At 42.2% G+C, this 26,673-nt stretch overlaps 1 protein-coding gene across 2 annotated transcripts in view; it reads left to right on the forward strand.

Moving 5' to 3' along the window:
- Positions 1 to 26,673, forward strand: part of scml4 (Scm polycomb group protein like 4) — a 125,291-nt gene that overhangs the window by 94,762 nt on the left and 3,856 nt on the right. The window contains exons 6-7 of one of the 2 annotated variants that reach the window (XM_008120805.3): positions 5,360 to 5,617; positions 23,277 to 23,422. In XM_008120805.3, coding sequence (XP_008119012.1) covers positions 5,360 to 5,617; positions 23,277 to 23,422 — 404 coding nt within the window. Of the gene's footprint in view, positions 1 to 5,353; positions 5,618 to 23,276; positions 23,423 to 26,673 lie in introns of both variants that reach the window. The other variant, XM_008120802.3, reaches the window with a different exon arrangement.

Genomic DNA, 26,673 nt, shown 5'->3' on the forward strand with positions numbered 1-26,673 from the left:
TTCGACAGTGGAACTCTCTCCCCCGGGCCGTGGTGGAGGCTCCTTCTTTGGAGGCTTTTAAGCAGAGGCTGGATGGCCATCTGTCGGGGGTGCTTTGAATGCGATTTCCTGCTTCTTAGCAGGGGGTTGGACTGGATGGCCCATGTGGTCTCTTCCAACTCTACTATTCTATGATTCTATGATTCTGTGTGTGTGTGTGTGTGTGTAAAATATGTGTCCTGCTGGTTTGGTGTGGCATTGGGGGTTCCATAGTTGAGGGTGAGTGGTGATATGGAATTTAGACCACAATTAAATGAGAGAGTTCAGCCTGGTGAGCTATACTATCCATAATTTAAAGAACTGAAAGTTCCAGATTAAAAACTCGCCAGTGAAGCAAAGACATAGGATAGAGGTGTTTTATTGCATCTTGGCCAAGATGTGGTGCTTGCGATCTTCTGCTCCGAAAAGTATAAGCATAAGAGAGCATGTGCTCTGCACAACAGTTTTTATACAACTAGGTCCATTGTTTCAATTTGGACCATCCCTTTTCTGTTTTTGGTTGGCTGAGCTCTGATGATGTGGTGGGAAATCTCCTCCCAGCCAGGTGGGGAAAACTCTCTGGGCAGAGAGGAGGCTTCTAGGGAGTGCTGGCATTCCAGGCTAGAGAGATCCAGGTTGGGGATGATGGGATTATGAAACCCAGGCCCTGGAGAACAATGGAAGCTGATCTCTGTGGTCTTGGCTTGGGCTTAGGTAAACAAAGATGCCTATTAAGGAGGCTGTAGTTGGGTAGTTGAGAGCTATCACTATCTTATGTTATATTCTTTATCGGAGGCTGAGAAGCATTCTTGACTGGCTTTAGTCAGACAGTTTAGTTTCTTATATTCAGTACATTTTAAGAATAAGGCAGAATAAAATATAGTTTATACATTTCAGACTTGGGTAAGAGATACATTATAGAAAAGGATAAAAATTATACAGCGAGGAATGGATAAATTTACATTTTGGCTTTGGATGTCTAAGCATGATTATGTCTTATTTTCAGGTAAAGGATGTTGCAATGACCCAACGTCGTCTTTTGTTTCTAAACCACACCTGAGGCTGTTTCTCAGGCTGAAACAATAGTTGGATAATTTTGCTTCCTAGCCTAGGTCAAGTTAAAGGTTAATGTTTTCTGTCCCAGAAGTGAAATAGAACATATTTTAATAAATATAAGTGGGATAAAATATCATTTCTAGAAGAGAGCGAGGGAGGTCTTGGAGTGATGAGGAGGCCTGGGAGTTTTATGCAATAGAGACGGTGCCGCTGTATCTCATCCTGGTTTGTTGCCCTTGGAAAACTATATATTGCTAACTATAAATCCTTTTTAGGGGTGGGGATAGTGATGATCGATAACAGTGGGACAGATGGGTGAGTTGATGTTTTCTGGACATGTGGCATGGGAGCGACAGTAGAGAGAATGGAAATGGCTACTGGTTGAGTGAACTTTCAAAGTATACACCATGTCTGGCATGTTGAGTCTCCACTTCAAAAGGCAATTGATAGTTGCTGGTTGCTGGCTTGTTAGCTAGGTGATGGGTGATATTCAAAAACTTTCTTTACTGTTACCAATTTTTTCATAACCCTGACATTGAGCTAGGAGACCCTATTTGTCATCAGGAACCACCGTCTGAGAAGCAGGGAGGTAAATGATTTTCTGCCTCACAGTTGCCACAGATTTAATTTTATAGTCATTACTGGTTATCTGAAACTACAGAGAACCAGATTTTACAATACATGTGTGATTAATTGTATGGCAGAATTATCCAGAAGAACTATGTTTTCCAGTATGAGGTATGTTCTTCAGTAAGAGAAGCTCTTTTTTTTGCCTTTTTTTTGCAATATAAGATGGACACCATCTTAAGACCCATATTTTTAGTCATCATTCTTTTAAGAGTCAAACTAGAATTAGTCCCTACTCATCTGTTGAACTACCAAGTCAGGTAATGTTGGAATATTTATATCCCCAACATTTTTCTTAAAGCTTTAGTCATTTTAAAACTAAATCCACAAAAGAGTGATATCATTATTGGCCAACATATTGCACAAAACACTTTATGCAAGCGCAATTGGCTTATTAGGCAAAAGATTTTTAAAATCATACAAAAGAGGGGGAAAGAGAAGGTGTTGGAGTCACAGGCTAATAATAATAATAATAATAATAATAATAATAATAATAATAATAATAACAACTATTTCTATCCTGCTCCATCTCCTCGAAAGCAGTCGGGGCAGCTCACAACAAGAGTAAAACATAATAAACAATATAAACAACATAAATGACAAGTTAATAAAGGAAAATAAACAAAATAAACAAACAAACAGTAAAAACAGTAGTTAAACACATTTAAAACATAGTAGTTCCTATAGATTAAATAGCCTAAAAACTTTAGCACTTTGGTAAAAACCAAAGTGCTCAAGTACATCCATAAAAACAAAGACCTTGTCCATATTAAGGGTTACTAAACATTTTCAAAGGCCTGCTTAAATAGCCAAATCTTAAGTCCTTCTTAAAAGTCATGAGGATTGTCAAGAGTCAGACGCCAGTTAACAAACAAAACAGAGTTTATTCCGAAGATAAGCGAAAAGTAACATAAACACAGAAAGTATCCTTGAAACACTTCACTTATCAGTGTTTCAAGAGTAGTTTGGACAAAAATAACTCAAAAACAAGCCACGCTATTTTCCCATGCTGGCATTCAATAAAAAACTAAAATTCAGCTTTGGAGAACAAATAGAGTTGACTGCAAGAAAATATGCAAAATAAACGAAGGCTTGAAACCTTCCAGAAGCTGCAGAGTATAACTGAAAGTGCAAAAGCCTCTTTTGGCTTCAAACCGTTTCTGAAAACAGACAGCCGGCTCTGCGGATTTAAAGGGACAGTTCCCAAAAGAAAAACAGCAAACTGGCTTGAAAACAAACAAACTAGAAGAGCAGTAAACTGCTTCCAGGGTGCAGATAAAGCCGAAAGCTTCAAAGGGATGATGAATAGCCGTTGTCAGGATAATCCAAGGTCAGGTCAGGAGGCAGCAGCAAATTCCGAAAGGCAAACCAGTAGTCAGAAGCCGGGAGTAGTCGTCAGTAAGAGGGCGTAGACAGAAGCCAGGTCAAATTCAATCCAAAGTCCGAAGAGGGTGCAGTCATCCAAACCAGGTCCACGATAAGACACAGCGAGAGCCAAGCCAGATGGTATCAGCAGATCCGAATCACAGTCCAAGTCCAGTCTTCACAGAAACACAGAGATCCCAATGGCGCCTCAGCAACACCTTGCCACACGCAAAGTGCAATGGCCAAACATTCCCATTTTATTCCCCTTCCTCCTGGGTGACCAAACACTCACACCCAAACACCAGGTGTCCCAAATCTACTCCGAGTCCGAACTCCACACAGCTAGAGCTCGTGGATCCGGAGTACCTAGCAATTCGTCGGAGTCCCAATCATCCTGCCCACACTTAGCCCCATGAACACTTAAAGAACCATCCTCCCTTCTCCAAGCATCCCAAGTGGGATCAGCTCCTGCAGAAACCTCAGGTTCAGCAGTATCCATAGGCCCCAAATCCCCAGACATCTCCGGTGGCTGTGCCCATTCAGTGCCCACTTCCCCAGCCACCACCTGTTCCTCAGCATCCATTTCCCCAAACTCCCCATCTGAATCTTCCTCAGAAGATCCCCCATATAGCTCTCTAGGTCGCTTCCTTCGCAACTCCTCCAGTGAACCCTCATCACGAGGGTTTTTTCTTCCTCTTCGAATCCCATCACCATTAACCATAATCCCCGAAGGCGCAGTCACAACAAGGATGGTTGCTTGTCTGATCTCCCTGGGGAGGGTGTTCCAGAGCCGTGTGGCCACTATTGAGAAGGCCCTTTCCCTTGTTCCCACCAACCTCATTTGCGATGGAGGCGGGATCGAGAGGAGGGTCTACACTTGGAGGCCACTTCTTTGGCCATATGGGAATGGAGACAAAGGTTAGTAAAACTGATATTCCAACAGCAGCAGCAGTAGCAGCAAAGTAACTCTTCTTGGGATCTATAATGTCTCTGCAATTTGTGAAGCCTTTTCTTCGTTGTAGTGTTTTGATAATAACAAAGATAATTTAGGATTAAGAGTTGTTGGTTTGGGAAGTGGTAAGGTTACCTTTGTTTCAGTCAGGGTTTTTTTTTTCTAAATCATTTTCTGATAACAATTTTAATGAGTTGTCTGTCCTAGAGTGAGCTGAGACCTGAAATAGACATTAAAGTCACCCCAGCATTATGTACTAAATAATAACAGATATTAAATATTTAGGTAGTCTTTCAACTAAGGCTTTAGAACTGATTGGATCTACTCAACATGGTGCCTAGGAAGCAGGTCTTGCAATTAGATGAACCAACAGCATAACTAAAACAGGGAGCAAGGCTGGGTGGCCATGAGATCATGGTGCTGCAAATAGATGGGTCACATCTGGTCATCCCATTATAAGAAAAATATTGTAGCACTTAAAAAGGTACATGGATAGAGTCATGGGGTGGTTTCAGGAAGAAATAATGTGACTAGTGCCAGTGAGAAATGAGTTAAAGAAGGAGAGATACAAAGAGAGCAGAAGAGAAAGAGAGATTGCCCCACGAGGGTATTAATTAGACATTTAAGCATTGAGACAGCTTAAATAGTGCAATGTTGTCCCCATAAAATGTGATAAAGGTGTAAAAATTAAAGTGGAAATTCTGGGGAAGGTATTTCTTGTTCAGCCTTGCAGTCCTACTTGTATGACTTGAGCCTAAGCCTTGTTATTTATGCACCAATTCAATCAAAAGTGTGATTAAAATTAGACTTGGGTTGGCTTTCTCTGGCTATTCTCCTGGATTTGGGTTGACACCCCTCTGAGGCATGCCTGTCCCATACTTGATGATTTGCACCATGTCATTAGGCAAATACAATTCTGCCTCAGCATCCCAAGAGCCATCTCAGTCTGGATACTTCTTTAATAATATACTTGCTTTAACTGTTGAGAAACATACCAAGCACCGCAGTCAACCAACATTTTAAGTTAAGTGTATTAACCTAAATCGTTGGTTTGTGTATTATTAATTAATTTTAGAACTGGAAAGCTTCTGCCTCAGAAATTAATTCAAATCCATTTTCTATTATGAATCCTCATTGATAAATTAAACTCACATACCACAGTTCTTTCAATTTTGTTCACACTTCAATTTGCTAATGGATTTAAGCTATCTGTCTGATAGCTTTAAGAGCGAGTGAAAACAGAAAAGATTAAAAAAACATTTTAGCTCAAGTTGAAAATCAGGGGTTTTCATTTATTTCATTTATTAACCCCTGAAATTCTTTCCTTCTGGGCAGAAACAGCTATACCTGAAGATTACCTGATTGAGCCAGTGACAACAAAACACTACAGTGTAGATCCCTCTGATTCTGCCTTCAATTGTATGGGATCTGTGTACTCTATGAGGCAGAGTTCTGGAGAAGGACGCCATGGTGGAGGATCGTCTTCTTCCTGTAGTCATCGTTCTGGTCAAATAGCTTCTGGGGGACCATCGACTAGTCTGAGGCACCAGACAACAAGCCCAACCCGAAATGGAACTTATCTGGAGGGAAACAGAAGTGGTAAATAATGACACAACATTTACTCTGATTATGTTAAGATTGAGTTCCATTTCCATGCTTTGATGTTTCTTGTGGTTTAAGTATAAGGCAATGGTTCTCAACATGCTGTCCCCAGATGTTTTTTGCTTACAACTCCCAGAAATCCTGGCCAGTTTACCAGCTATTAGGTCAACCCCCCGTTTAAGGAGCTCCATTCGCTGCCGTTCACTTTCCGGTCCTAATTTAAGGTGCAGGTACTTACCTACAAAGCCCTGAACGGCTTGGGACCCATCTACCTCTGTGACCGCCTTTCCCCCTATGAGCCTGCACAATCTCTTCGATCATCGGGGGAGGCCCTCCTCTCGTTCCCTTCTCTATCGCAGGCTCGGCTTGCTGGAACGAGGGAGAGGGCCTTCTCTGTGGTGGCCCTCCGGCTTTAGAATTCCCTCCCTAGGGAAATTAGATTGGCGCCAACCCTGTCTGCCTTTGTGAAGACACGGCTATTTCAGTGTGTGTTTGATTAATTCACCAACATGATAGACCCTTTCACCGAGACATTATTTCTTAGCACTTTAATTCCTTCCTACCTTACCTTATCCCATATTATCCCAGTTGACTCTCTGACAGTTGTTTACACACTTTATTAAAGCTATGGATATTGTGTTTTATATGACCGACCCCTTTTATCTTCAGTGGCTGATGCTGTATTATTACTCATTTGTTCTGATTTTATGTGTTTTATTGTACAGTATTTTAAAACATTTAAATTGTTTATTTTATTTGATTTATGTTATTACTGTTTTTGTTTTGATATTCGTTGTAATTGCTTTGTTTTGTTTTGTTTTGTTTTGGGCATTGCCCCATGTTAGCCGCTCTGAGTCTCTTCGGGGAGATGGTGGCAGGATAGAAAAATAAAGCATTATTATTATTATTATTATTATTATTATTATTATTATTATTATTATTATTAGTATTATTATTATTATTTCTGGGAGTTGAAGACCAAAACATCTGGGGACCCCAGGTTGAGAACAACTGGTAAAGGGGAAGAATTGACTTGTGTTCACAGTGGGATTGGGACTGTGAAAGAAATCCTGAGCTTGACTTGCCTGAAATCACTGTCTGTATCAGAAGTATGGAAACTGTGCTTGTGGACTTCATCTCCCATCATTTCTGACCATCAACCATGCTGACAGGGATTGATGAAAGGCAGAGTTCAACAACATCTCAAAGAACAAAGATTTCCCACTTCTGATTTATAAGAATCCTATGAATATACCTATGTGCCTATCCTTTTAGAAATCATGCAATCTAACTAATACTAAACTGGCCGAGTCTGTTGTTATTGACCCCACTTCAGCAAGTGTACATTCACTGAATGTAAGGCAATGGCAGGACAGTTCTTCAGAATTGCCATTTGGCACTTCGATGTGTTCTTATGGAGCTTCCATAACATGCCTGATGCAGAAAATGTTGGTGGGCTTATTCTAAGTATTATACGTCTATTCTTTCTAGCCACACAACACTGAATCCAGTTCCTCAGACTTATACAGTCTGACCAGAGGGCTGTAAAACAAAGCAACTGACAGGCTATAGTAGTTGACTGATGGGCTGTAATGATACATCACAAGTTGTTTAAGCTTAATATAAGCATTTAACAAGGCAATCTGTTATGATTGAGCCTCATGGCTCTGTTACTGACAGACGTGGGCGTAAGACTCCTCGAGAGTCAGATACTCTCGAGGAGCGAGAGAGAAAAAGACTGCGAGACATATTTGCAGCACCATCTGACGAGGAGTCTTTCGAAGGGTTTACGGAGAGAATGGAGGAGGGGCTGGTTAGCTCAGAGGAGGATGAGATGGATTGGACTCGGGTAAGGGAGGAAGTGGGTGCCACTGGCCATGATGGGACAGAAGATGAATGGGGACCTTCAGGATTAGACCCATGGTTTAGCTGGAGGGATGGGACGGGATCCACAGCTGGAGATGCTGTTGGGCGTAGTCAGAGGTGTTCCAGCTCTGACGAGGAAAGTGATGAGGAAACGCCCGGGTTAAGGAGGACAGCTGACAGTGATGAAGATTTGTAACTGGCATAAAATGGGGCTTGGGAGCAATTGCAAATTGCGTTGGGCAAGGTAATCTGGGCAAACGCTTGGGATCCGTGTGTGTGTGGGACGCTTCCCTGAAGACTTGTGTGCTTTCCTGTGCTGTGACGTAAGTTGATTGGAATCCAGGGTCAGACGGCGGGAGGGATTGTGTGGGCATTTGTTTGTGCAAACCTGTGCTTACTCTTATTAGCTTGACCTTCCGTCGTCTTCTTGACGGACGCCATCTCCTGCTTTGAGAACTCGGACTGAACTGACCACGGCTTGTCTTCCCCCTTCTTGGACTTGGAAAAACTACAAACGTCTGCTTCTGGCTTTGATCTACGGAACGGAACTGGTCTACTCAACTGCTACAATCCTTGGCTGATTTACTCGTGTTGGAGATCCTGTCTGCTGTGTGTGTGGGGGAGCGACGCAAGTTACTCTAAACACAGTGTTGGCAGCAGAGAGGAATCTGCTGCCAATTAGTTGCATTCTTTGTATCTTTTGTTCCTTGGCTTTCGTTTCGTTTACACCCAGGCTGACGCAAGCAGTTTGTTTTTACCCGGATTAAACTCCGGTTTAATCCGGTTTATCTTTTGAACATTTACTTTTGCCCCTTTTTGCTCCTAAAGGCAAAAACTGCCTGGCCCTTGTGTTTTACGGGCATTTTTTGAGTTCTGTAATCTAATAAACTCTGTTACTTTGAATCTTGTGGCGTTCTGTCCTTGACAGATTGCCCAACGCCCATAAAAAGTTTATTGCAGCAATAAACCCGTCAGGAAGACGATGGATGAGTTACGGGCCAAAGTAGACCAATTGCAAACGGCTTTTACCGTTAGCCAAACAGCTCAGGCTGTGAAAGGACATGTTTTGACTCCTGAACGCTTTGACGGAACCAGGTGCAAGTTGCCAACCTTTTTGGCACAAGTGGAGCTTTATTTTTCTCAGCTCAGTGCTCATGCTTTTCCTACAGACACTAGCAAGGTGGCCTTTATTTTGAGTTTGTTGACCGGTCCCGCAGGACAATGGGCCACTAATTTAATTTTGGGAAATGACCCAGTCAAGGACAATTTGAATAATTTCAAAAAGTTGTTAACTGATACTTTTGGGGATCCTCTCCGCACGGAGAACGCTGGGTGGGCTCTGTATCGGTTGAAACAGGGAAAGGGGACTGTTTTGGATTACTTAAATAAGTTTAACCTGTATCGCCACCAGCTGGATTGGGGGGAAAATGCATTCATGCTTTTATTTACTGCCGGGTTAAGTGATATGCTCCAGGATGAATTAGCACGCTTGGAGCCGGCTGAAAGCTGGGACGCCTTAGTAGCTAAGGTGCTGCGTTTAGACGCAAGGTTCGAGGCTCGTAAACACTCAAAAGCAATGTGTGCGCCACCCATGCATGAAACCAGGGCACCTGTGGTGATGGGGGAAGAGCCCATGGAGCTTGGGGTCTTTAAAAAGCTGTCTACAGAGGAAAAGAGCCGTAGGAGGCAGCTGGGCTTGTGTTTGTACTGTGGGAATGCTGGGCATTTTGCCAAAAATTGTAATGTGAAACCTTCCCAGCTTTCGGGAAAAGGCCAGCCCTAGTGCGACGTGAGTCCAACGCACTAGGGCTCCTCAAGCAGTCAACTGAGGGGAGGAAGCATGTTTTCGTACCCATTACATTATCTGTTGGGGGAAGGGAACTTGTTTCTACTTTGGCACTGCTGGACTCAGGGGCTACGGTCTCCTATGTAGATATTGAGTTTGCTAAGAAGCATGGCATTCCTAGAGTGCGCAAGGCATGCGACGTGTGGGTGGAAGGAGCAGATGGGAGACTGCTGGAGACTGGGGTGGTTAACCATGAAACCTCAGCAGTAACGTGGGAGGTGCAGGGAGTAACGGGAACGTTTGTGTGGGATATTACGAGCTTGCCTAGATATGATGTGATCCTGGGGATGGATTGGCTAGCTGTAGTAAACCCACAAGTAGATTGGGCAACACGTAAAGTGATCTTAAAGAGGCAGGACTGTTGCACTCTAAATGTTACTCATTCTGATATGGAGGGAGTGCCTGCTGAGTATGGGGAGTTCTCTGATGTATTTTGTAAAAGAGAAGCGGACAAATTACCACCGCACAGGCCATATGATTGCGCCATCAAGTTGGCAGAAGGTGCGAAACTGCCAGCAGGGAGGCTGTATGCCTTGACTGTACCGGAAAGGCAAGCTTTGCGGGAGTTTCTAGATGAAAATTTAGCCAAGGGGTTTATTCGCCCATCTAGTTCTCCAACTGCGGCACCAGTATTCTTTGTAGCCAAAAAGACTGGGGAACTTAGGCTGGTCTGTGACTATCGGATCCTAAACAAATACACCATTCGGGATAGGTACCCGCTCCCTTTAATCTCGGAACTGTTATCAAGGGTGCAAGGGGCTAAGGTCTTTACCAAGCTTGACCTGCGGGGGGCCTATAACTTAATCCGTATACGGGAAGGGGATGAATGGAAGACGGCATTTAACACGTGTTTCGGATGCCACGAGTTCCGAGTCATGCCTTTTGGGCTTTGTAATGCTCCTGCGGTATTCCAGAGGTTCATGAACGATGTGTTCAGGGACCTAATTGATCAATTTTTAGTGATTTATTTGGATGATATCTTGATTTTTTCTAAGGACGAGAAAGAACATCGTCAACATGTCAAGCAGGTTCTGCACCGACTGCGGGCTAATGGGCTTTTCGCCAAGGCTTCCAAGTGCGTCTTTCATGTGCCTGAAGTGGAGTTCCTAGGTCATGTAGTGTCAGGTAGGGAACTTAAAATGGACCCACATAAGGTTGACGCCGTCAACTCATGGCAGGAGCTGAAGACTAAGAAGGATGTACAAAGGTTCTTGGGTTTCGCTAATTACTACCGGGAGTTTATTCCGAATTTTGCAAAGCTCACGGTACCTTTGACGCAGCTTCTGCGCAAGAAACAGCCATTTGTGTGGGGGCGGGAAGCTCACGAGGCGTTTCTACAACTAAAGTCTAGTTTTCAATCGGACAACATACTAACCCATCCTGATGTTGACAGACCGTTCGTGGTAGAAGCGGACGCTTCTAGCTACGCGTTGGGGGCTGTATTGTCTCAGAAGGATTCCTCAGGGACCTTGCGTCCCTGTGGATTTTACTCGCGGCAACTAACACCCTTCGAGCAGAACTATACCATATGGGAGAAGGAGTTGTTGGCGATTAAGGTGGCGTTTGAGGTGTGGCGGCACTGGCTTGAAGGGGCACGGCACCAGATCGTGGTCAGATCTGATCACAAGAACTTAGAGCACTTGCAAACAGCAAAGAAGTTAAACCAGCGTCAAATCCGCTGGGCTTTGTTTTTCTCCAGGTTTAACTTCAAGGTGCAGTTCGTGGAGGGGAAGGCAAACTTGCGGGCCGATGCTTTATCCCGCAAGCCGGAATTTAAGACCAATGAGCAGGTAGTATGTCAGACCATCTTGCCTACTGCCTCTCTGTGTGTTGTAGATAATGAGCTTGGGTTACATGACCAGATCCTTGAGGCTCCGAAGGATGATGTGTGGACTCAGGAGCAACTGATGCTGCTCTCTGCAGGTAACCGTACCATACTGCCGCATCTCCAGGATCAAGACGGGGTATTGGTGCGTAGGGGGCAGGTTTACGTACCAGTAGGGACCCTCAGGTTGGAGGTGATTAGAGCCCACCATGACGAACCCATGGCTGGGCACTTTGGCAGGTTCAAGACCGTACAGCTTATCACCAGGAGCTACTGGTGGCCAAAGATGCGGCAAGACATTCTGCGCTTTTGTGACAGCTGCGCCGTTTGTCAGCAGAGTAAGACGCCTGTTGGGCGCCCTAGAGGGTTGTTATCGTCTTTACCTGTTCCGGAGAGGCCATGGCAAATCATTTCCATGGATTTTATTTCAGATTTGCCTAAGTCTGGGGGTTATACTTGTATTTGGGTGGTGGTGGATTTATTTAGTAAACTGGCTCATTTTATTCCTTGTTCAACCATTCCGGCGGCCCCTACGTTGGCCTTACTATTTACAAAGCACATCTATCGTTTGCACGGAGCACCCGAGGTGATTATTTCAGATAGGGCTCCGCAATTTGTGTCACGCTTTTGGAAACACTTCCATGAGTGTTTGGGGACTAAGTTAAACGTGTCTTCAGCTTTCCATCCGCAAACGGATGGACAGTCGGAACGGGTTAATGGGCTCTTAGAGCAGTATCTGCGTTGTTTTTGTTTAGATCAACCCACGGCTTGGGTAAAGTGGTTACCGGTGGCGGAATTTGCTTACAACAATGCGGTGCACACGTCTAGTCAGCATACGCCATTTGAGCTAACTTATGGTTTTCACCCACGGGGAGGTGTGGCGCCGTCGACCAATGTGGTCTCTTCGGACCCTGTGTACCGCTCTTCGGAAATGGCTGCATTGCATGATGTTGCCCGTCGCTTACTGTTGGAAGCTAAGGCAACGCAGAAGACTCAGGCTGACCGCCACAGGCAGGCAGGGGAGGAGTTGGAAGAAGGGGATTTGGTGTGGTTATCTTCCAAACATATTAAACAGGCTGGGGGAAAGTTTGCGCCTCGGTATTTGGGTCCCTTTCCTATCGTTAAAAAGATTTCTTCTGTTGCGTTTCGTTTGCGTTTACCGTCTAGTTTAAAGGTCCATCCAGTCTTTCATCGTTCGCTGTTGAAACTTGATACCTCTAGTCGTCGTGGTGCTATAGCGGAGGGTATCACTGCCACTTCTCCGCCATCGGGGGAGGAGGCCTTTGTGAGAGGGGATAGTGTTATGATTGAGCCTCATGGCTCTGTTACTGACAGACGTGGGCGTAAGACTCCTCGAGAGTCAGATACTCTCGAGGAGCGAGAGAGAAAAAGACTGCGAGACATATTTGCAGCACCATCTGACGAGGAGTCTTTCGAAGGGTTTACGGAGAGAATGGAGGAGGGGCTGGTTAGCTCAGAGGAGGATGAGATGGATTGGACTCGGGTAAGGGAGGAAGTGGGTGCCACTGGCCATGATGGGACAGAAGATGAATGGGGACCTTCAGGATTAGACCCATGGTTTAGCTGGAGGGATGGGACGGGATCCACAGCTGGAGATGCTGTTGGGCGTAGTCAGAGGTGTTCCAGCTCTGACGAGGAAAGTGATGAGGAAACGCCCGGGTTAAGGAGGACAGCTGACAGTGATGAAGATTTGTAACTGGCATAAAATGGGGCTTGGGAGCAATTGCAAATTGCGTTGGGCAAGGTAATCTGGGCAAACGCTTGGGATCCGTGTGTGTGTGGGACGCTTCCCTGAAGACTTGTGTGCTTTCCTGTGCTGTGACGTAAGTTGATTGGAATCCAGGGTCAGACGGCGGGAGGGATTGTGTGGGCATTTGTTTGTGCAAACCTGTGCTTACTCTTATTAGCTTGACCTTCCGTCGTCTTCTTGACGGACGCCATCTCCTGCTTTGAGAACTCGGACTGAACTGACCACGGCTTGTCTTCCCCCTTCTTGGACTTGGAAAAACTACAAACGTCTGCTTCTGGCTTTGATCTACGGAACGGAACTGGTCTACTCAACTGCTACAATCCTTGGCTGATTTACTCGTGTTGGAGATCCTGTCTGCTGTGTGTGTGGGGGAGCGACGCAAGTTACTCTAAACACAGTGTTGGCAGCAGAGAGGAATCTGCTGCCAATTAGTTGCATTCTTTGTATCTTTTGTTCCTTGGCTTTCGTTTCGTTTACACCCAGGCTGACGCAAGCAGTTTGTTTTTACCCGGATTAAACTCCGGTTTAATCCGGTTTATCTTTTGAACATTTACTTTTGCCCCTTTTTGCTCCTAAAGGCAAAAACTGCCTGGCCCTTGTGTTTTACGGGCATTTTTTGAGTTCTGTAATCTAATAAACTCTGTTACTTTGAATCTTGTGGCGTTCTGTCCTTGACACAATCTGATTATGTTCATTCAAAAGCCCGGCAGGGTTTCTTTTTCCTTATTAAAGAAGGAAATGAAATGTTCAAACATGAATTCTAATATACTTAAAAACTAGAATCAAAGTAGTTCCTAATTACTGTTTTAAAAAGCAAAAACAAACTTGAAGGGTAGGAAAATGTATTGAATTATAATACATGAATTTTGTACTTTTTCTACCGTTTCCTTAAGTCTGTGACACAATCCTTATAAAATCTACAAATTGTGCATCATTCTTGATATGATTGTGCGTTTCATTTTGTTATATTTCATTTTTAAATAGAAATAACATAGTTTACTCTCTAACTTTTTACCACTGTGCCATTTACTAAGAGCCACCTCCAAAATAATGTCTGGATGTCATTAAATGTATTTGGTACTTCCCCCACTGGCCTTGGATTCATTTATTCTGATAACGTACCTGCCCTGAAATTGATCTCTATTACCTGGTCAATATAACTAATCTGAAAAAGGCCCTTTCTTCTGCTCTAATCAGCAAAGTGTCAACTATACATTTCTTTTCCTTTTAAAGGCAGATTTACAAATGCAATCCTAACCCTCAAGAGCTACCTCCCTCAAGAGGGTTAGGTTAAGATAGAATAGGATAAATTAAAGCAGAAGTGCCTCCTATTAGTGAGAGGTGGCATTGGGAGGACACAGGGAGGAGACTATCTGTGCAAAGGACTAAAATGAGGCATTTCAAGGATGGAGTTGAATGTGTCACCAGCAGCTTTTGATAAATTGATCCAAACCCTCTAGCAGCCCATTTGCATGGGCCAAATAAGGCAGGGTGGGAATAAATGGACTTCATGGTGTCCACATGATGTATGAAGCTGATGTATCCTGCATATCTGGCAAAGACATTTAATGTGGCCTTGTCCCATGTTACCCAAAGTGGAGGGATGTCCCAAAGCTTCCCTGACACTCTGGAACGCACTTGCTATGGGGGCATGTAAATCATTGGGCTGGTTCTGAGTGGGAACTGGTCACTACTGTTTACACTGTCATTCCACTTTCCCAGACTCAGGGCGTCACCACTGTTTATACCAGGGGTCCCTAAACTAAGGCCCATGGGCCGAATGCAGCCCTCCAAGGTCATTTACTTGGCCCCTGTCCTAAACTTTGGACTTAGGGTTGACCTAAGTCTGAAACGACTTGAGGGCACACAGCAACAACAATTTGAATTTTGGACTATTTCATCATAGTCCAGCCCCCCAACAGTCTGAGGGACCATGAACAGGCCCTCCACTTAAAAAGTTGATACTATCATTCCACTTTCCCCAGGCTCATGTGGCCCAGGTACAGGGCATGGCACTTACCATCTTGTCTTCTTTGTCACTGTCACCACGGAGTGCAACATTGCTAATAGCCATTGCTCATGTTTGATGCTAACCAGAGTAATCCCTCCTCCCTCTTCCTCCCAAGTCACTCTGGCACTTCTACCAGTGTCAGCAATTGTGACAAGTAATGACCAGCAACCATTTCATTGGTGACGTTAAGGGTGGCCATCCAGCCATGCAGACTCTTCCCTCTGCTGGGGTGGCTTTGGTACCATGCTGTGCGAACAACCTCCCACCACTGATTTATTAATTTGTGCACAGATCTAATCTGTTGGATGTATTTGGGGATAAAAATCTTTTATGTACCTCATAATCTATTTGGCTGAGCTTGTAGCTACTTTACATTCTATTTCAATCTCATATTTGTCCATTTTCATAAAGTCTGCATGGAACCCCCAGTTGCGTAATGGGTTAAACCCTTATGTCGGCAGTATTGCTGACTGAAAGGTTGGCGGTTCGAATCCAGGGAGTGGGGTGAGCTCCCGTTTGTCAGCTCTAGCTCCCCATGTGGGGACATGAGAGAAGCCTCCCACAGGATGGTAAAACATCAAAAATCCAAGTGTCCCCTGGGCAACATCATTTCAGAAGGCCAATTCTCTCACACCAAAAGCGACTTGCAGCCACTCCTGACACACACAAAAAATAAAGTCTACATCACATTATTGTACCTTTATGATTTTTCTAACAAAATAGGGCTAACACATTCATTTAAAGAAATTATTTTCAAGCTTTGAATGAGGAGTAGTGAGCATTTTGATACAACATGTGGATGCCTCATGTCTGAACTAGAAATTTACTTTATTGTTTTTATTATGTTTAAATATTTTACTCAAATTACTTTCTAAATGTATTACCTTATTCCCAGCCAGCATAATTAAAATCCCCAATAGCTTTAGAATTCAGAAAAAAAAAACATTACAACTAATTATTATTACACTATTGCATTTCACTTCCTGCAATCAGATAGTTTTATCTCACTGTTTGTTCTCATAACATATTTTTCTCACATTGGTGGAATTACATGAGGACTGAGTAAAATAAAGTTCATCAGAATGAAACTCAGCTAAGCTATGGTTTTAATAAACACAGAGTCTTTAATCACAATTTGTATGGGATACGTTTTTAAAATCCTTCCAGGCTCTATTACTCTTCGCTGATTTTTGTGTTGTTCAGTTTTAATGAAATATGTGTTTCCTTGGAGAAGTCTGCAGTGAGGGAGCGCCGAATAACTACTCTCTCCTCCTCTTCCTTGTCCTCCTCCCCTTCTCTTCTTCTTATTTTTCATGAGAGCAGTTCCTTGAGAATCTTTATCCCTGATTTAGTAGTGCAGAAAACAGAAGGACTTGCATAAAATAAATCTGTACACAAGGTCCTTAGTCATAAGAAAAGCAGCACAAACCTATGCCAAACCATGCATTTTTTGTTTGAAATACCTCAAAAATACAGTCTCTGGATTAGGAAAAGCTTTCTTGGGATAGAGTGGCAGCCTTACAATGCCAGTCTTTCCCGTTGCTCTATGAGCAAATTTTGTAAAAGTTATTTTCCTGGACTACAAGGTTTTTGTGGGATCTTTGAGAAGGCACACAAATTACTTAGCATAATTGACTGCTCTTATATATGTCAAAAGGAGCCCCTGGTGGCACAGTGAGTTAAACCGCTGAGCTGCTGAACTTTCTGAATTTGGGAGCGGGGTGAGCTTTTGCTGTTAGCCCCAGCTTCTGCCAACTTAGCAGTTCGAAAACATGCAAATGTGAGTAGATCAATAGGTACTATTCTGGTAGGAAGGTAACGGCACTCCGTGCAGTCATGCTGGCCACATGACCTTGGAGACGACTACAGTTCTCCGGTTTAGAAATGGAGTTGGGCACCAAACCGTAGAGTCAGACAAGACTAGACTTAATGTCAAGGGGGAAACCTTTACCTTTACCTATATATGTCAAAAGAGTTAGGAAATATTACTTTGGGGGTTGACATCTCCCTGAATTCTCCATCCACCAGGTCCACTTTAGATTCCTCTCTAATCCAATGTGAACCGAAGAATCTCCTTTACTCTTTGATTTATTTTTATTTATTAATTTATTTTTGCTTTATGAATTATTTTAATCGTGTTCCTACACGATCCTGGTATCTTACATGATGATGAGCAGTTATAACACTTTAATAAGTCTTTGGAAATGAAAATGGTTTAAATTTTGTGTATAATTCTGATGGAAAGAGCCCATCAAATCTCTATCACACAGTCTTACATACATTGATTGCTCTGTATAGCTCAACAACAAACAAACAATCTGAGACATGCCTATTGAGAAATAGCCGTCACTGCCTCCTTCATTCTTCCTGTAAGTGCCATTGCTTTTGCTGCCCTTCCATCCGCCTGTTGCCCACACCATTAGATACTTCCCTACAAAATGTGCAAATACTATTATTTGTGGGATGCCTTCTTTAGTTCACTTGTTCTGTAAATTGTTTAGATGGTATGAGCTTTGCTAGCCAGTCCAGTCAAGTAAGAATATTGTAGTGCTTTATCTGAATTCCTAACTATTCCCAGATGCTACATGACCATTCACAGATATTGTTCAAGAATGGATTGAGAGGTTCATTTTCTCTATGAAATTCTCCTGAATTTCTAAACACCCCATGTTTCATTTACATTTTTTTTCTTGCCACCTGCCAAAGCCGGGAAATTGGATTTTACCTAAATTATGATCTTTAAGGATAATTATTGGTGCCGAACCCTCCTCTCTCTTTGTAATTTGTGCATTCTTTATCATCTTGATTAATTCTGATGACACAATGCCCCAGGATACCTTTGACATGTGAGAGATGAGATCGTTATTAATGTATTTAATCCCTGGTGGGAATAATTTCAGGTGCATAACTGGAGGATTTATATACCAGTAGGGCTCCTACAGTAAGAAAAATTAAATTAAAAATAAATAAATAAATAAATAAATAGAGCTGCATTCACTATACAGGAAGAATTGGGGGAGTCAACCGATGATGCAACAATTCTTTTGACTAAATCCAAATTGCTTCCTGAACCAACTTCAAAGTAATAATTATATTGTATTTATAGCATGGATCCAGTGTATTTGACAGCCTGGCTTAGACCCCCATTTTTGGGTTAGAGGTCATCCAGTATCACTTGCATTCTGCTCTGGTACTTGAGAATACTTGGGTAATATAGTCCATTTTAGGCAGTTCTTCCAGGATTTCTGGTATACTGTAACATACCACAAATATATAGATATTCTAAAAAGGAACATAAATATCTAAGGAGTTGAAGAGCACAAATGCCCTGTTGGATCTTACCAAAGGAATATCTACTTAAGTGCCTTAATAGCACCACTATAATACTCTGAAAACACTAGTTTTGGTCTGATTTTATATGCTAAACAGGATTGAGCCTGGCCAGTTCTTTCATAGTCTGTTCAGTTGCTCACATCCAGAAGTTGGCTATATGGACCATTGTTTCTGATGAAGAACTAGGCAGCTTCCGAACTTGTAATCCAGTTGTATAGAAGCCAACCATGTGCCTCTGGAAAACCCACAAGCAGGATATGAAACCAACAGCACCCAGCAGTTTGTGTTTGTAGGAACTGCAAAAAAAAACAAAAACAAAAAAAAAAACAACAAAACCCCTCCCCCAAAAAACAGGCTACTTCCTCTGAATCTAGAGATAATACTTATTATACACACGCAGTACATATGGAGCTGTGGTGGCGCAATGGGTTAAACCCTTGTGCCGGCTGAACTGCTGACCTGAAGGTTGGGTTGCTGACCTGAAGGTTGCCGAATCTGCTAGACGGGGCGAGCTTCCATCTGTCAGTTCTAGCTTGCGGGGACATGAGAGAAGCCTTCCAGCTATCACATTTGGGCATCCCCTGGGCAACGTCTCTGTAGATGGCCAATTCTCTCACATCAGAAGCGACTTGCAGTATGTTCTCAAGTTGCTTCTGACATGATGAAAAAAATTACAACTAGTAGCACATCTTTGATGAACGTCTCTAAGTTTCCTTTTAAAGTAGTCCCAGTTACTGGCAGAGTTTACACTTTATTATAGTGGATTCCATCGTTGAATCATACACAGTGTTGTGTACTGGAATGAGGATTTTTAACTACAAGTGGAAAATATAATAAGGCAACGAAACAATGGTGAGAATTCAAAGTGATTATAAAATCAGTTATGAACCCTTCTCCAAGGAAATAAAAGTTACTTTTAAAAAAAACAGTGGGAAAGCATGCTTCCTTTTCTCCCCTTGATTGGATAACTCTAGCTTAGGGTGGGCCAAAAGTCCACCAGACAGGAAGCAGCCAGGCTTTGAAGCTGCAAGGCCATTCAATGCTAATCAAGGTGGTCAATTGCAACATTCACACTTTCCTCCACCAGACAAGAGTTCTTTCTCCCACCCTGGGCCTTCCACAGATATATAAACCCCACTTGCTTAGTCTCCAACAGACCTCACAACCTCTGAGGATGCCTGCCATAGATGGGGGTAAAACGTCAGGAGAGAATGCTTCTGGAACATGGCCATACAGCCTGGAAAACTCAAAACAACCCAGTCATGACAAGGTTTCAATATTTAATAACTCCTTTATTTATTTATTTTAAATTAAATGTACAGTCCAATAGAATCATGTACATCATATGACTTCGGCTTACCCTGTATAAGAGATTTATTTTTAAAGACTTCTGGAACACTTTCTCCACACCATGCACAACTTTATATTCACCTCTGTTGTGTTTGCTCCTTGTACCCTGTATTTTCTAAGGTACAAAAACAAAAAAAAGAACAAAAAATTTCAAACCCACAATAATTTTATTTCACAGTCAACTTAATTCACCCCCTTTATCATTTTGGTTTCACTCTTCTGAAAACAACATTTTATTGTAAGTAGCCTGTCGTTTTGGAAGAAGTTGGTTTAATTTAATTGCAGGCTTTGGTCATATTGTATTGCTATGAATGTTTAGCATACTAAGTCAATATTTTGAACAAGAGGCACTGTTGGTAAAGCCTAGGTTCCGTGTGTGTATTTCCAAAATATCTAAACTCTAAGAAGATTTTAACTCTTTTTAATCCATGCATAGATTTTTTTTCCTTTGGTTACTTGTGCCCATTTCTCCTTTCTGGAATTTCTGAAAGATGTAGTTTAAGGACCTCTTTGGGACCAAATAGTGTTTCCTTACAAATTCCCATGCATCTGAAAAACCTTTCACTTATGATTATATTGTATGTATTTATCTAAGAAAAATAAAGTAGAGATTAACTTGTTTGTATGTTCAGTGGAGGACCTACCTTTTGAAAGTATTCTCTCAATCCTGATATCAATAAGCAATGTTATAAAGCCTATAGGAAAGAAGATGCCTCCTTAAATGGGAAGGATAACAGAACTGATGTGGTTAGAAGACTGCACATTCGAAGCATGGATCTTTATAGCTTCCTCTTCCTATGAATTGCTAGCTTAGACTTTCACATGCACTTAGAATAATTAACTAAATATTGTGTGGTGTCGTGTTATTTTATAGCTATATGCCAGAGATTCCAGATGGCCTTTCAGCCATTGAGCAGGGCCTTTGTTCTTCAGGGATCCTGGAGAACAGCCTGTGTCCATGTCAGCAGTACCAGTAATAGCCTTCTAATGAGAAGACTTAAAGTGACCCCTTTACTCCCAGTACAGATATTTGTTCAGGCTGCAATGACACTGTTGTATTTCACATCAGCCCTCAATAATGATGCTCATCAGCCCAAGTCTGCACACCCAAATGTTGCACACTGCAAATCTATTGCAGTTGATATTTTTGAAATGCAAAAACTAACTCAGAATAACATCAGTTGGCGCAAATCCTATTCTTAGTCCTGAACACAACAGAGCCATTAAACAGTTTGAATAACCTATGTGTTGACTCACATTTTCCAGGTAGCATGATATGGTGTCTTGAGCATTGGATTACAGCTCTGTAGAACAGGGTTTCAATCTCTACTTACCCATGAAAATCCACTGAGTGACCTTGGGAAAGTCACACACTCTCATGAGTTAGCAAACTAGGCAGGCATACCATAATTACAGCGAGGTTCCTCTTCTGTTGTCCTCTTTGTTGGAAGGGTTTTTTTTTTAACAAAAAAGTTCATTAACAGATTATTTGTGTTTGTAAAAAACACTTTCCAAATTGCTTTCCACCTGGAGAACCATAGAAGAGAAACGACTTCATGTGACAAGTCCCAGCCAAAGGCACAGTTGCCCTACTGTAATTGCAAATTGCTGTTTCGTGTGATAAACTCCTTTGCCTCAGGAAAACCTGTTTTAGTTACCACTTTAGAGTTGCATAAGTTAGAAATGACTTGAAGGCACACAATGACAACAACAATATCATGATATGTAAGTGTTTAATTAAACAAATTACATTTACACATATGTTTCTGCTCATGGCAACCTATATGCCAAGAATACTGTGCATAGGGAAGGTTTAACACAGTAAATGCTCTTCCTCTTCACACATCTAGTTTGACCCTGTGTGAATCAACAGCACCACATAAACAGTGGTTTTCTTTTACATGGCGCCATCTCCTCTGAGCTCATCCACCTCCTATTCTTCCTGCAGACTCTCTCACATGTACACACACATACTAGAGACAGAAGGAAAAATTAATTCTAACAAAACATAGCACTTTGAAAGGGGAGAGGAGCAAACAAAGGGAGTAAAGTTCAAGATGGAAAAAGGGTGCAGAGATAGCAGTACAGATTTATAATTCTACAGAGACTAAGAATAAAAAACATAAATGCACTTTCATCCCAATGCACTTTATTGCCTTGATTTAATGTTGAAGAGGGCTGACATGACCTTAAATCATCTTAGGCTTGATGCCATTAAAAAGTCACATGTGCAACATTCATCTTGGTGCAGTTTTAGTAGCTCTCCAAATAGGTGCTCTTTGGGGACATTGCTTTGTTTAAAAAAAAAAAAAAGCCAGAGATTGGAAGGAGGACATCACACAGGAAAACAGCCCTGTGCTGAAAACAGAGCGTTAGGGGTTGTCACAAGCAGGGCCATAGCCAGAAAAAAAATTTTTTTGGGGGGGGATTGAAAATTTGAGTAAACCAGGTTTTTTTTTAATTTGAAAAATTTCGGGGGGGGGGTGAACTACTACACCCCCCCCCCCCCCCCGGCTACAGCCCTGGTCACAAGGGCTTTCTGTTAATCAAGGCAGGGAGGAGTGTATTAAAAGTGGGACACAGAAAATTGAGATGTTGCTTTTGCTATTAAGCCAGAAGTTCCAGCTTCTGAGTACTGTATGATGAATCAAACAAAACAGAAAGTTCATGTCTATATGTTGTTGTCGTCCTCGCCAATATTCCTTGTGCCCTTTCACATTACACAGTCATAATACTGTGATTCCACTTTAATTGACATAGCAGCGTCTTATGGATATCTGGGATTTCATATCCTCCAACTGTCCCAGTTTTGCAGGTAGGTACAGTCCCGATTAATCTATTGCTGTCCACTATTTCAGCTGCTTTTTACAATGTCCCAGTTACTCTCCTCCTCCTCCCAATTTCTTTGCTTTTTCTTAGTTTACTTTAGCTGCTACTAACTCATACTCTTGCTCTGAAAAAAAACACACATTAGATTGCTCCTTGCTTGCCTAGCCAGTCTCAACCCACTTAACATTAGCTTCCTTTAAACCATTTCCGTAAACTTGTGTGGCACATCTATATTCTTCTTTGATTATTTGTCCTTCCTTTCATTGTTCATATGTGCTCTTTTTTCTTTTCACTTCCTCAGATTTACTGTGCAGCCACCTTGCCTTTTCAGATGTTTCCCATTTTTCTTCTTCCATGGAATTGTTTGTGACTGCACTTTTTGAGGTTCCTTCCTCATTAGAACTTGCCCATGCTGGATGTGTTTATCCATCATCTCTAGCCATTTGGATTCTGCCCAATATTTTCCTGAACTTGATAGCAGTATTTTCCTGAGCTTGAATGGCATATTTATTAAACAGTGATGTATCACATCATATCATACTATATCCTGCTGGCAGGGTTTTAAAACACGGGTTTATGGCAAACCCTGTGTTTCTTCCAGGACAAGGGTCAAATCTGGTGGATGGAGTGGAGCTTGTTGTACATAGTTAACTCTCTTCAGTACTCACATCCTCCCTTCTTCACTTGAACCTGTCTTTCATGAACAAACAGTAATGGTGTAGAATATTTTTTTAAATGGTGACCCTGCAAGCATACACAAAACTTATGCTCATTTGTAATGCATTGTGTCCTTTCCATCTCCCCCTGCATTTTCAACCTCTCTAGCCTCAAGTCCTTCACCAGAAAGACAGGATGCTGCTCGACCTACAAGCAAGAATCCTTTGACATGGACTGTTGATGATGTAGTTTGGTTCGTAAAAGATGCCGACCCTCATGCTTTAGGACCTCACGTGGAACTCTTCAGAAAACATGTACGTAAGGGAGTTGTCAATAACAGAATACATTTTGTCTTCAGGGAAACACACCAAGTCAAATCTTCAGTGAGAGAAACTACAGAACTTGTGATGCATCTAAGCCAAATGTAGCCCATCAACAGAAGATGGTAGACCAGGTTACTGGGGGTAGGATTGAAATGGGAGACAGGCAGCTCTGGCCTTCATAAGCCTCCTGTGACTTTCTCTGAAGCACCATAGAGGCTGCTGTGAAAAGCAGGTGCTAGGCAACTGGATCTGTTTGTTGAGTTAGCAGGGCTTTTCTTCTGTTCTTATGGCACCATCTAACATTCCTGTATTCAGTGCAATATTGGAGTCCTTGGAAATACTGTACTGGAAGTCCTTGGGAGACATCTCAAGCTCCCAGCCAACATGCCCATTTTTTCAAGCCCTGAATGGCAGATTTGGATTGAAAGGTGAGATGGGCTCTCCATTTTGCCTAACCTCCTCCTTATAATTCAGTCAGCTTCCCAGGGAAATTTACAAGAGGTCTGATGCTTGATTAAAGCCATCCCACAATTCAGCTCAATTATGCCTTTGAATTACTCATTTCCCTGCAATTGTTCAACCTTCATATCTAAACTGGATTAGCAGGAAGACCCCAGAGGTGAGAGACAAGTGATTACTCCATTAACCTTAGCTGTGTCTTTCCGTTAGTTAAACGGTTCTAAGGAGCAGGTGCATAATTCAGTTTGAAGCCCTGAATGCCGATGACATTCCCGAGTAGCACCTGAAAGACTTGCTTTTGCAGTCAAGTAATTTTGCCATGACATGTCAGGATTACTGAACATGCGGAAAGCCCAGGTGCTAATCATGATGAGTTCAACTTCCCACCGGTTTTCACTGTATCACTCTACAGGGAAGTTGCATTCAGATTGGGAAAGGAATAGAGATCTGTTTGCTTTGCATTTTAATGCAAACCTAACCTATTTTTCACTTCCTTGGTGAAATAAAATGCAGTTAACATACACATTCTCAAATGTTCCAATGTCCATTTCAATAGAAAATGTATATAATATAAATCCACATATTAGAAAAAAATGGGCACAGAATTGTTCATTCATTGCCTCAGGAACCCCAGGGGGTCAAGAGGCAATAAATAAATGCCTTGAGTAAAATAAATAGAAATGCATATATTTCAGGGCATAGTGTGCAGAATCACATTATATTGGAGAAATGGTTCACCAAAAATATATGTATTGGGAAATATATTCACATATAGGCCACGTGAAAGCTGATCTCATCTATGAGTCTACATGAGATCTGTGATCTTCAGCTGAGGCTTTATGGTCTGGCTGGTCACGCTGAAAGATTAGATTGGTGAGCACACAGACGCTGGTGGTTGGGAACTCCCATGTCAGTGGCATAGTGAATCTCCTTTGGTTGTTTGTAGGACAGTGGGGAAAAGATAGCTGCTTAAAAATCCAGAGTGAATTCAGTTATCCTACTGGCATAGAAGCTGTTGGTTGCCACCATAAAATCAAAGAATCATAGCATCATAGAGTTGGAAGAGACCTCATGGGCCATCCAGTCCAACCCCCTGCCAAGAAGCAGGAAAATCACATTCAAAGCATCCCTGACAGATGGCCATCCAGCCTCTGCTTAAAAGCCTCCAAAGCCTCCACCACACTCCGATGCAGAGTTCCACTGCTGAACATCATTCACAAGACAGTAATAACATCTCATCTCAGTTATAGAACTTGCTCCAAAGGGAGGTCTGACCATCTTGGCTGAAACTCCAGTGAAGACCCAAAATAGTATACAGTGTGTATTTTGGTTTTTAATATTAGATTTTAAAATGTTTTAAGTGATAATTTATAGGTCTTGTGCTGTCATTTGAGGGCCCTCGTGAGTAAATAATTAAGGAGAAGCATGCATGAAATATGCCAAAATATTCATGCAAACCTTTGTTTAAAAACTTGCAAACTGGTGAACTTAAACGTGGAAAAACAAGGAACTGAGTAAAACCAAGCTTGAGAGATTGTGACCCAGTCCTGGAGGAGATCAACAACATGGTGTGCTTTCCTTGCCAGCCATCCGCCCACCCTCTAGATTTCCAAAGGAGTGCAATAGTGTTTCTGGAGAGACTAACCAAGGAAAGAGCAGGAACACAGTTTAGAAGGGAGAGCATTGAGGAATGCAGATTAAGATCAAAGAAAGCTAACACACAGCAAAATCCAACCTGACATTGAGCAAAATGATCTAAAAAAACTCCTTTAATTTTGATTTGTAACTGGAAAATGAATCTTGAAGGATGAGTAAAGCTTTTGAGGAAAGGCCAATTAAAGCTGTTCTTTCAGAATGATATCCTGCCTGTTCCAATGATGGATATTATAACGGAAAGTGTATATTGTTTCATGGAGCCGAACCATCTTTGTATTGATTATTCTAGCTTTCTTCCAATTAGCTTACTGCCCTTTATAGTGTTGCTTGAATACCATTACTTCACTGCTGGGCAAAGTCATTCTTTAGCTCATTGGAACAGCAGAACAGAACAAAGACATTGGGTTGGCAGAGCCATGTTTTCATTGCCGTTTCATTACCAGCAATATTACACTTTAAGCAGTGTGTTACACTTTGAGTAGTCACAGTGAAGCCAGCTTCCTGATTTAGTGCCTGTTTGTGTTGGTTGGTGGGCCTTTTCACAGAGCTTAACTCTAAGCTTGAAATATTAAGTTTGGCAGTCAGTTTGTTCAGGATTAGATCTTAAGAAAGCAACATGAAATATTTCCAGCTGCTGTATATTTCCCCTGTCTTTCAGCCAAGTGTGTGAGGCGCATATAGGTCATAAACCCCAGCAGCAGTTATAAACTATTGTCTAAATTATTAAGACAGATAAGATCTATAATTGGAATCCACTCTAACAGTGGAGTCCATGGTGGGTCAGTGACTGTCATGCTATTTTGCTCTCACCAAACATTTCTCTCAAATTCTGCAATAATATACTGAGAGCTTCCCACACAGCCATACTTCAAAGCACTGCTTCCCCTAGTTTTTCTAGCTGTGGTAATAACTACAAATACAAAATACACGTGTCTCCAACCAGGTGAGAGATGTGCATGCATGTATTTGAAGGAACATGTTCCTGTGAAAAACTTGAAATCTCTAAAATGCAGAAGACCTCCAATTTGTCCCATCAAAACCAGAACTACAATTATTTTGGAGGAGGGTGGAGATATCTGCCTATCTAAAGTAGTTGCATCCAGGCTACAGAAGAGCAGTTTATCTTG

This window comes from Anolis carolinensis, chromosome 1, assembly GCF_035594765.1.
Source record: "Anolis carolinensis isolate JA03-04 chromosome 1, rAnoCar3.1.pri, whole genome shotgun sequence".
In the NCBI taxonomy this organism is placed as follows: Eukaryota; Metazoa; Chordata; class Lepidosauria; order Squamata; family Dactyloidae; genus Anolis; species Anolis carolinensis.